At 45.2% G+C, this 12,201-nt stretch overlaps 1 protein-coding gene across 1 annotated transcript in view; it reads left to right on the top strand.

The window, feature by feature from the left end:
• LOC114660239 (prolyl 4-hydroxylase subunit alpha-2-like) overlaps positions 1 to 12,201 on the top strand; it is a 44,265-nt gene that overhangs the window by 20,340 nt on the left and 11,724 nt on the right. The window contains exons 4-6 of the mRNA XM_028812795.2: positions 5,190 to 5,327; positions 10,403 to 10,642; positions 10,725 to 10,906. Coding sequence (XP_028668628.1) covers positions 5,190 to 5,327; positions 10,403 to 10,642; positions 10,725 to 10,906 — 560 coding nt within the window. The remainder of the gene's footprint in view (positions 1 to 5,189; positions 5,328 to 10,402; positions 10,643 to 10,724; positions 10,907 to 12,201) is intronic.

Here is a 12,201-nt window from a genome sequence, read left to right as displayed (position 1 = left end):
AACATAGGTGCAGGCCATAAAATATCCTAAACTAGACCTGTACTCCCCTGGTCTTGAATCCAACAGCAAGCCTCACCCCAGGCAGCCAGAGTCCAAACTTAAAAGAAGGGCTTCAGTCTGCAGAGATCCAAAATAAAGGCATAGGTTTTCAAGTTCAAAATATTACAAAATTGACCCTTCATCAGAGAGGATTACCGTAATCCTCTAGTCTTCAGGAGAAAAAAATTCCTTAAATTGTAAGATTTATCAAAAAAAAGGAAAGACAATTACAAAACATGACAGGTGGGGAAAAAAGGGAATAAAACATAATAAAAAAAAGTCCCAGAGCAAGAAATCTGAACTTAAAGTAAAACATTCAGAAACTGGAAAATCCACCATTACTCATTTAATTATTCAAACTTCATAGAGCTCAGTGCTGTTCTGGAGGGCCCGACTTTCTCCCTTTCTGCAGAGTGTGGTCCTCCAGCTGAAAGTCATGTTGGTCCCCTGATACTCTGTCTTAAGGGGGCAGGGTGCATAGCTAAACATTAAGACAATGACATAAAATTAAGTATAACATATACCTAATACATAATCACTAAAAAATAATATTTGAAATATAACTCATAAGAAAACCAAACATATTTCCAATAATAAAATATTCAATAGCCCCTCCTTTAACCACCACCTTATCGTGGTGGAGGGGTTTGCGTGTCCCAATGATCCTAGGAGCTCTGTTTTCCGGGGCTTTATGCCCCTGGTAGGGCCACCCAAGGAAAACTGGTCCTAGGTGAGGGATGAGACAAAAAGCGGTTAAACAAACCTCCTATGATGAAAAACAATTTTGGACGGCGTTTTCCCTTGCCCGGAAGCGGGTCACCGGGGCCCCACTCTGGAGCCAGGCCTGGAGGTGGGGCTCGATGGCGAGCGCCTGGTGGCCGGGCCTGCACCCATGGGGCTCGGCCGGGCGCAGCCCGAAGAGGCAATGTGGGTCCCCCTTCCCATGGGCTCACCACCTATGGGAGGGGCAAAGGAGGTCGGGTGCAGTGTGAGTTGGGTAGTGGCCGAAGGCGGGTACCTTGGCGGTCCGATCCTCGGCTACAGAAGCTGGCTCTTGGGACGTGGAATGTCACCTCTCTGAAGGGGAAGGAGCCTGAGCTAGTGCGTGAAGTTGAGAGGTTCCGGCTAGATATAGTCGGACTCACCTCGACGCACAGCTTGGACTCTGGAACCAATCTCCTTGAGAGGGGCTGGACTCTGTACCACTCTGGAGTTGCCCCCGGTGAGAGGTGCCGAGCGGGTGTGGGTATACTTATTGCCCCCCGACTTGGAGCCTGTACATTGGGGTTTACCCCGGTGGACGAGAGGGTAGCCTCCCTTCGCCTTCGGGTGGGGGGACGGGTCCTAACTGTTGTTTGTGCGTATGCACCGAACAGCAGTTCGGAGTACCCACCCTTTTTGGAGTCCCTGGAGGGGGTGCTAGAGGGCATACCATCTGGGGACTCCCTCGTTCTGCTGGGAGACTTCAATCCTACGTGGGCAATGACAGTGAGACCTGGAAGGGCGTGATTGGGAGGAAAGGCCCCCCCGATCTGAACCCGAGTGGTGTTTTGTTATTGGACTTCTGTGCTCGTCACGGATTGTCCATAACGAACACCATGTTCAAGCATAGGGGTGTTCATATGTGCACTTGGCACCAGGACACCCTAGGCCTCAGTTCGATGATCGACTTTGTGGTCGTGTCGTCGGACTTGCGGCCACATGTCTTGGACACTCGGGTGAAGAGAGGGGCGGAGCTGTCAACTGATCACCACCTGGTGGTGAGTTGGCTTCGATGGTGGGGGAGGATGCCGGTCAGGCGTGGTAGGCCCAAACGTGTTGTGAGGGTCTGCTGGGAACGTCTGGCAGAGCCCCCTGTCAGAAGTAGCTTCAACTCCCACCTCCGGCAGAACTTCGACCACATCCTGAGGGAGGTGGGGGACATTGAGTCCGAATGGGCCATGTTCCGTGCCTCTATTGTTGAGGCAGCTGACCAGAGCTGTGGCCGTAAGGTGGTCGGTGCCTGTCATGGCGGCAATCCCCGAACCCGTTGGTGGACACCGGCGGTGAAGGATGCCGTCAAGCTGAAGAAGGAGTCCTACAGGACCCTTTTGTCCTGTGGGACCCTGGAGGCAGCTGATAGGTACCGGCAGGCCAAGCGGAATGCGGCTTTGGTGGTTGCTGAGGCAAAAACTCGGGCGTGGGAGGAGTTTGGGGAGGCCATGGAGAACGACTTTCGGACGGCTTCGAGGAGATTCTGGTCCACCATCCGGCGTCTCAGGAAGGGGAAGCAGTGCAGTGTCAACACTGTATATGGTGGGGATGGTGCGCTGCTGACCTCGACTCGGGACGTTGTGGGTCGGTGGGGGGAGTACTTCGAAGACCTCCTCAATCCCATTAACATGCCTTCCAATGAGGAAGCAGAGCCTGGGGACTCAGAGGTGGGCTCCCCCATCTCTGGGACTGAGGTCACCGAGGTGGTCAAAAAACTCCTTGGTGGCAGGGCCCCGGGGGTGGATGAGATACGCCCAGAGTTCCTCAAGGCTCTGGATGTTGTAGGACTGTCTTGGTTGACAGGCCTCTGCAACATCGCATGGACATCAGGGACAGTGCCTCTAGATTGGCAGACCGGGGTGGTGGTCCCCCTCTTTAAGAAGGGGGATCGGAGGGTGTGTTCCAACTTCAGAGGGATCACACTCCTCAGCCTCCCTGGAAAAGTCTATTCAGGGGTCCTGGAGAGGAGGGTCCGTTGGATAGTCGAGCCTCGGATTCAGGAGGAACAGTGTGGTTTTCGTCCTGGTCGTGGAACAGTGGACCAGCTCTGTACCCTTAGCAGGGTCCTGGAGGGTGCATGGGAGTTTGCCCAACCAGTCTACATTTGTTTTGTGGACTTGGAAAAGGCATTCGACCGTGTCCCTCGGGGAATCCTGTGGGGGTACTCCGAAAGTATGGGGTACCGGCCCCCCTGATAAGGGCTGTTCGGTCCCTGTACGATCGGTGCCAGAGCTTGGTCCGCATTGCCGGCAGTAAGTCGAACCCGTTTCCAGTGAGAGTTGGACTTCGCCAGGGCTGCCCTTTGTCATAACTTTTATGGACAGAATTTCTAGGCGCAGCCAGGGCGTTGAGGGGGTCCGGTTTGGTGGGCTCAGGATTGGGTCACTGCTTTTTGCAGATGATGTTGTCCTGTTTGCTTCATCAGGCCGTGATCTTCAGCTCTCTCTGGATCGGTTCACAGCCGAGTGTGAAGCGGCTGGGATGAGAATCAGCACCTCCAAATCCGAGACCATGGTCCTCAGCCGGAAAAGGGTGGAGTGCCCTCTCAGGGTTGGTAGCGAGATCCTGCCCCAAGTGGAGGAGTTCAAGTATCTCAGGGTCTTGTTCACGAGTGAGGGAAGAGTGGAGCGTGAGATCGACAGGCGGATCGGTGCGGCATCCGCAGTAATGCGGGCTCTGCATCGGTCTGTCGTGGTGAAAAAGGAGCTGAGCCACAAGGCAAAGCACTCAATTTACCAGTCGATCTATGTTCCTACCCTCACCTATGGTCATGAGCTATGGGTAGTGACCGAAAGAACGAGATCGCGAATACAAGCAGCTGAAATGAGTTTCCTCCGTAGGGTGTCTGGGCTTTCCCTTAAAGATAGGGTGAGAAGCTCAGTCATCCGGGAGGGGCTCAGAGTAGAGCCGCTGCTCCTCCGCATCGAGAGGAGTCAGATGAGGTGGCTCGGGCATCTGATCAGGATGCCTCCTGGACGCCTCCCTGGTGAGGTGTTCTGGGCACGTCTAACCGGGAGGAGGCCCCGGGGAAGACCCAGGACACGCTGGAGGGACTATGTCTCTCGACTGGCCTGGGAACGCCTTGGGATTCTCCCGGAAGAGCTAGAAGAAGTGGCCGGGGAGAGGGAAGTCTGGGCATCTCTGCTCAAGCTGCTGCCCCTGCGACCCGACCTCGGATAAGCGGGAGACAATGGATGGATGGATGGATATTCAATAGATACTGTAGATACTTTACTAATCCCAAGGGGAAATTCACATACTCCAGCAGCAGCATACTGATAAAGAACAATATTAAATTAAAGAGTGATAACAATGCAGGTATAACAGACAGACAATAACTTTGTATAATTTTAATGTTTACAATATTTATGGTCTGAGGTGTACAGAGAAAAGGAGACAAGACTGATCCCATGTGGTACTCCAGTGTTGCTGTCATCCGTATCAGAAACACAGTCCTTGAGTCTCACAAACTGCGGCGTTTCCTGACAGATAGTCCATTATCCAGGACACCATAGGCTCATCCACCTTTATATCTCTAAGTTTACCCCTGTTGACTGGAATGGCTAGATGGTATTGAAGACACTGGAGAAATAAAGAAAAACAGAATCCTCACATTGCTGCCAGGTTCTCCAGATGGGAATAAGCCTTCTGGAGCAGATAAATCATTACATCCTCCACTCCAGTCTTTGTCCAATAGGCAAATTACAGTGGGTCTACCACATGAAGAGTCATATAGTCCAAGACAGGCTTCTCAAAGATCTTTGGGATGTGAAATGTATGTGCCACTGGTCTATAGTCATTAGATGAAGAGGTGACTGCCTTCATTTGAACAGGATCAATACACGATGTTTTCCATAGCATCATTACTTTCTGGATCCTTACGGACAGACAGAATGGGTGACAGAGGATACCACAATGTTGGTCAGCACAGGCCTCAAGATCTCAAGGACTGACTCCATCTGGTCCTGAGAATTTTCCTGTATGTGGATTCCTCAGTTTTCTCCTCACTTGGTCTTTAGTTATAGACAGCTCATACTGATGGTCATAGGTGGACTCATTACTTGCTGAGTCCAGTTGAAGTAGTAGGAATTATTGATATAGTAGGGGTGGTGTGGGGAGACTGGTTGTTAGGAGAAGATGACAGTGGGAGGGAATATCTATTATAAAATTGATATGAGCTTTGTCCTTATACCCTTCTAGCACTTCAGCTCTGGATTTCTTGAGTCTAGTAATTAAGCTCAGTCCATAGTTTCTATAGTTTCTTACTGGACAATCTGTTGCTAAAGTGATGAGAATAGTCTGGTTCAGTAACGCATGGATGGACTAGTCATTTGTAAATTGCTTATGATAAAAGTACCAACTTAAAGATTAAATCAGTTTTTTGAACTTATTGACAGGGTTTCTTGATAATCTGACTATGAAATCTCAGTTTTTGCCGGCCAACAATGAGATTGAAGGCATTGCCATGGGACTGATTCGGCTTCAGGAGACATACCAGCTGCTTCCCGAAACCATCGCAGAAGGCAGATTACCAGGTGAGCAGGTTCCTTTTGACCCATACAGTAGCCTGGTGGTTGAATTCAGACTCCATGAAAAACTCCAGCTGGCTTCAATATACAGAAACATCTTAACTCTGAAGCTCAAAAACAGGCATATGTGCCTGCACATTTAAACAAGGCCAAGAATTTAAAACCCAGAGTGGCACAGGAGAACCATAAATCTCTTGGCAAAAATTAGCAAAAACAATCTTTAATATAAAGTTTATTTAACAAAAGATTAAAAAAGAAAATGAAAATAATTAAAAATGCACTAAGTAATTAATAAATGTTACATCTAAAGAGGTCTTGAAACAATTAAAACCAAAGTGCAAAAAAGTTATTATTGAACACCAGAAACAGAGACTGAATGTTCAAAAACCAAATAATCAAAGCAAAACTTACAAATAACAAGAGAGAATCCAGAAAAGGGGAGCCAAACAACGTGAGCAGAAGCCACGTCCTCAGTACAAAGGCTACAACCTTTCAGGCCTTTATACAGGCCAAGGGTGGTCCCCACTGCTGTAGTGTTGTGAGGCCCTGGCCCCTTGGGTTGAATATACAAAAGACAAGGACAATAACTAATGACATTAACATTTACACTATATGAAATAAAATGCCTGCCTGTATGTTCCCTGTACAATCTTAAACCCTTTGACAAATCTGGCCCAAATTTTGCACAGTTACTCTTTAGGAAAATACAAGCTATCATGAAACCTGGACACCCCACCCCCTAACCATGATTTCATCCCCTGGACATATGAGAAGTGTAGGTACTGTTTTTTTAATAACCAACTTCGACTAAAACTGGCAACTAGGTTTTTTTTTTGGTTTTCTTGGTCTCTTATTACAAGTTCAAGATGGTGGATCCAAAATGGCTGTCCATGGTGGATCTAATATGGCTTACCAAAATCTTTCCACATGAAAAATATATGTACTATGCAAAGGGTCATTATTTATTTTTTATTTTTTAGATTTGACCACCATTTCAATGAACAGAATCTTTCATTTTCACTTTCACATCACCCCAAAAAAATGTTAAAAATGTGTTTTACTTGTCTTTAGGGTCTCTTCCCTAAACCATCCACTTTGCACCGTCGTTTACAACACATCCAAAGGTTCACTTCAGTACTGATTGTTAACATATGGATGTAGGCAACATTGAGGTCATTGATGCTTCTCTCTTTAATGCTTCTGGGTGCGTCCACCCAACACTTGACACAGGCTGAAAACTTTGGGGTGCTCAGAGGCCAGAGGGGAAAACCAAAAATATTGTATATTTTATCCATGACCCTCTGGAGGACGGTTCCATCTTTGTGAATTTAGTGCAAAACAGAAGGGATGATGGCTCAGTGAATTTAACCCAACTAAAAGAAGGTTGGGGAAGGGGGGCCATTCATGAATTTAGCACAGTTGTCAAAGCAGGGGTGGGGTGGTCATCAGAACGTTTCATGAATCAAGAGCAATTGTCAATTCTATTCCTACTTGGTAAATCCATCACGATCTCTGGAGCAGGAGTTAGGGAGGTTGTTCAGAATTGGCTGTGAAATGCCTGCTGTGGCTATGAGTCAGAGTGGTGAATGGGGTGTGCAGGTTGGGAAATGTTGGACTAGGTTAATTAATTAGCCATACTACAGTAATACATGTATGTACTTACTGTAGTACTGAAGAACAAAATGATACACTATATGAACTTGTACATTAAATATCACTGAATTTTTCTGAATATGTTATTGTTTCATTTTCACATTTCCATAAATGCATATGTTCTAGATATAAGAAGCCCGGGCAGTGTTAGATAGTTTAAGCTAGTTAGTATATAAAACAACACAAAAAAGTAGAAAACAGAAACATTCAATAATGTAAAACAATAAATTAATAAAATTAACAAAATTAATTAGGTGCCATGGTGACAGGGATGGCTCTCTCCCCAAAACAGGACACCAGAAGACAGCTCAACAAGTGGATATACACTGAATGGTGGGGCTGATTCCCTACTTCACAACTGGCACAGGGCACCATGACAAGTTCAAATACTTAATTATTTTTCTGTTTGGCATACTAACATCAGGTAAACTATTAAACAAAATAAATTTAAATGAATTTATCATGACGGGGATTGGTGACGATTTTCATGTTGCTCAGTCATGCAAGTAACTGTACTCTGTACATGTGACAGTATGACTACTACTGCTGCTGCTACTGCTGCTTTTACTAATCCATCCATCCATTATCCAACCCGCTATGAAAGTGAAAATACGCCCTAATGGTGACACCCTAAATTTATGCGAGACTTTTCTGATGTTATCTGACTGATTTCCTCATCCTCATTAGATACCAGCTGTGGCCATTTCTTTATCACCTGCTTAAGCTTCTGTTCAATGTCCATATTATCTAAGAAAAAATAAACAAGACTGTACACATGTATCCATCAGAGTAGAGGCTTGCATAGCACCGCCCATCAATGTACTGCAGAACTGAATGTATTTAGGAGTTGATGGACACAGCTCCAACTCCATCATTACATTTTCTGATGACGCCACCATCATAGGCCCAATCACTTGCAACAGCTAACAGAGAAGAGGTCTGTTGACTCGGTGGTGCCAGGTCAACAATATCACCCTTAATAAGGCAAAACCAAGGAGATGGTCATATATTTCAGTAAGTAGAAGGCAGACAACACTTCTACTTACATCAGTAGGGGATGGTGGCAAAAGGGTAAGGAGTTTTACATTTCTTGGAGTGACCATCACTAATGAACGGAAGTGAAGCAAAAGGCTCACCAGCCCTTCTACCATGTTTCCCTGAAAATAAGACAGGGTCTTATATAAATTTGTGCTCCAAAAGATGCACTAGGGCTTATTTTCAGGGGATATCTTATATTTATTCATGTACAACAATATACATTTATCCAAATACAGTCATGTCATCTTCTTCTGGAATATTATCATAACTCTCCACATTTAAACCCTGAATTTCAGCCTGAATTTCTTGCTACTCCAGCTGCTTTTAGGATCCTCCCGATGTGTGTGCTTCGATGTTTGATGAATGGTTCAATGTGGTCAAGCAAAATGCCAACATACAAATGCATTCGTGGTGCTTTGATATTCAAGCATCGCATATTCCCCAAAGTAATGACACGATACATTTTAAAAGTCTCACATACCATCTTCTGTGCCGTCTTTTTTTTTTTTCACCTTTACAATACCATCAGAATGTATGGCGGTGTATTTGAGCCACATAGAAAAAAAAAATAAAGACATAATGAAAATGTTTATTTTGTGATTAAAGTGGCAAATTTCAGCTTTAAACTTGAAATGTCCTCTTTAACCTCGTAGTTTACTTTGTCATTAAAGCAGACTGTTGCAAACGTCATCTTAAAACTGACCCAGTTGTTAAATCGCTACGCACTTCTGGGGCTTCCTGCTGACCTGACAGCAGCGGCAAGCAGCAATAGATTGCCACACAGAACACATTAAATTTATAATATTCCAGCTCTCTGCACATTTAGAATTCTTAGATTTATACTTGATATCACTTTCATGATGAAATACATTAAAAATATGTATGTTACATTTTTCAGATAAATCATTAACTTTGTTTAAATAATGAATACTGCTAATAGTTACACATATGGGGTGGCACGGCGGCAGAGCTGCTGTCTCACAGGGAGTCACATCCCTTGTGATCCCTGCCTGGAGTTTGCATGTTTTCCTGGTGGGTGTCCACAGTGTGCTCAGTTTTCCATCCAAAGACATGAAGGTTTGGGAATTTGGTGAAGCTACAATGATGCCAGTGTATGTGTGTGCTTGTGTTCACCTTGTGATGAGCTGGTGCCCCATCCAGAGATTTTGTTTCTGTCTTGTGCCGATGCTGCTGGAAAGGGTGCATCCCCAAATTGATGGATGTAATCATTAAACATCCTTTTCAGAGATATTGTGGCAAGGTGTCCTCAGAATTTAATGGATGTTTCAGGCACACGCATCACATAGCGTGAAGTACAAACCTGGCCTTAGGCACCTTACTTCTTGACTAGGGCTTATTTTTGGGGTACGTCTTATTTTCGGGGAAACACTGTACTTTCTGAAACATCTCAGAACATCTTATATTTATCCAGCTGTTCTCATGAACATCTACAGGAAACAATGGATCAAAATTCACTGACTGCATCACGTCCTGGTATAGCACCAGTGTGACTCAAGATCGTCAAGTGTTTTGAAGATGGGTTAGAATATGAGCAGCACCCAGCTCTTTTCTGTTCAGGACATATGTAACACATGTTCTCATAGAAAGACAAACAGTATAATTAAAGACATTTCTTCATCCTGCACACCCACATTGCCCCCCTCCTCCTCCTGCTAACCTTGCTGAACAGTTGATCATAAGAAGACTGGGATTCTAATCCTATGAGAATAAAGTTTGCTCATTCTCACCATGTCTGCATCAGCACCTCCCAAGTAATCTGGTTTCCTGTTACAGTCCAAAAACAGGCAGGTTAGATGGTTGCTAAACTGGCCCCTGCTTTGTGTGTGTGTTCACCTTGTGATGAGCAGGTGCCATGTCCAGGATTTGTTTATGCCACCCACTCAATGCTTTGATGGAATAAGCTCCAGTTGCCCCGCGCCACTGCTCTGGGTACATGGGTGTGGAAAATGGATGTATACTTTTTTATGTATTTTTTGTCAACTGTTCTGTGGAGACATGCAAATAAGAAAAAAAAGTTGACTTGTCTTGGACTGAATCCATAAAGTAGGTAGATGAAGAACTAGTTATTATTTACGGACAGAGATGAATTAAAATACAAGAATGAAAATTGGATTTCCAGGTGTAATTTGGATTTTAAAAACAAATAATCATGAGCTGCTTGACTCAAGCCACTGAGCTGCCTGTCTCCTTTTTAAGATGACCATTACTATGACAAATTGACCCAGATCAGACAGAAGGTGTGTGTATCAGGTTCTTAGAAAAGTGTCGGAGTGCAAGAGACGTGAAACAAAGTGCATCTTGTCTGGAGACACAGAGCAGCAAACACTTGACAGAACTTAACTCTTGTAACCATTCTCTTTACGGTGTAGGGGTCAAATATCTTGAAACTCTGTCACCTGATGACAGTTACTTTATTGCCAAGATTGCTCTTAAGGAGAACAATCTGAAGTCTGCCCTACTCTGGATGCAGCATACACTGAAGCAGCTGGATGAAGGTCAGGAGGCAGTCGTCCAGAAAACAGAAGTCCTCAACTCGCTGTGTTCTTTGGTGTTTCAAGTGGGTGACCTGGCGTGGGCATTGGAGCTCACCAGGCAGCTGAACACCTTGGGTGAGAAGCATACATTTTGTTTAAAAGCTGCTAAGTAGACTGCAGGTCAACAATTGATTTTCCTTTTTTTTTTTGTCTCTAGACCCTGGTGATGTCAAGACTGCTAGCCTACTGGATTATTTTGAAAAGCTGGCAAACAGTGTAAAACAGCAAAGTGAGAACAAAGTAAAAGGTGCCAACCTGGAGCTGTTCCAGAAACCACCTAACATCATTCAAGACAAGGATAACTATGAGGCTCTGTGCCGGGGAGAGAGAATCAGAATGGTAAATAAGGTCCTTACTGTCTCCTAGCTGAGCTCCATTGTCCTGGGCTGCTATCTCACTCTGTGTCTGTATACGAAGCCACGTGAGCAATACTCAACCTAATTTTAATAGAAATTTTCAGTCTCCACAGATGCCAAAAAAATCAATCTCTGTAGTTATCTAGCTGTCCAATTAATTTCCCTTCAGGCATTCTACAAGGTGTTGTGGTGTAGACTAGTGGCCACAATTTTGATTAAATCATAAAACAGACACAGAGACATGCTTTGGTGATGTTAATGTTTAGTACTCATTATGAAGTTCTGTTTCAAGCATCTTCCATGGGGTCTATGACTTTGTAGTTTTGGATGTAGCAGACAGAGTCCTTCTCCATCCTTTACAATCCACTCTTGGGCTTGCATGTGCTCAGTCCTGTTGGGTATTCTAACCACCAAGGGTCACCACTGATCCCCAAACCTCTTCTTTTTAAAGTTAACCCGGGAACTGCTTCCAGTCTCCTGACCAGGTCGTCTGCAGCATTACTGGGTCATGTGGAAACCAGGGCAAACCTTCCCTAGGAGGGCCCTCTGCTGGTCCCCAAAGACCCTAACAGGGCTGCATCTCCAGATTCCAACTCCCATGCCACCCTTTGGGTGCCCTGATTGGGTTTAACTCTGGGAATCACTGCCACCTGCCGTACAGGGGGATGAACCCATTCTTGCCAGGAATGAATCCTTACTCTATCCCAAGCTTGGGTCTCAAAGTTGCACAGGAGAGTTCAAGGAGTAGAAACTTTATTGCTGTTCTACCAGTTACAAACACAAGTCTCTTACAGAGGCGATCTGGCCTCACAAGGAACAGCTGTCAAATGTGACGCATTGGACCAAAATCCTGGTCAAAAGAACACAAAGTGTTCATCAAGGAGATTCAGACGTCCGGCAGCAACGGCTGGAGTGGATGGAGTCTGGGGAAAAAAAGACAGGAGAGTGAGAGAGCTCAGGATGGCTGCGGCACGATCTTTTCAATGTTCGTAGCCCTGCGTGAGGAGCATGTTGAGCGGCAAGCCGACAACTGATTCCGCGAAGAGGTACTGAAAGAGTGTGTTTCTTTTCCATTGAAAAACTCTTGAAGAGGGGGTTTCTGATGTGGCAGCAGTCACACCCCCACCCTCAGCTTTGTTCACTCCAGGGTACCTGTCCTTTCTTCCTGGCACCTACAACATGTCTGAATAATCACACCCTTAACAAGATATATACTTTATATGATTAATAGGATCAAGTATTTAGAGAAAACAGAAGTAGGCAAATGAGGTGATTCAT

Source organism: Erpetoichthys calabaricus, chromosome 11 (assembly GCF_900747795.2).
Source record: "Erpetoichthys calabaricus chromosome 11, fErpCal1.3, whole genome shotgun sequence".
Classification (NCBI taxonomy): domain Eukaryota; kingdom Metazoa; phylum Chordata; class Cladistia; order Polypteriformes; family Polypteridae; genus Erpetoichthys; species Erpetoichthys calabaricus.
This window is presented reverse-complemented; position numbering and strand designations above follow the sequence as displayed.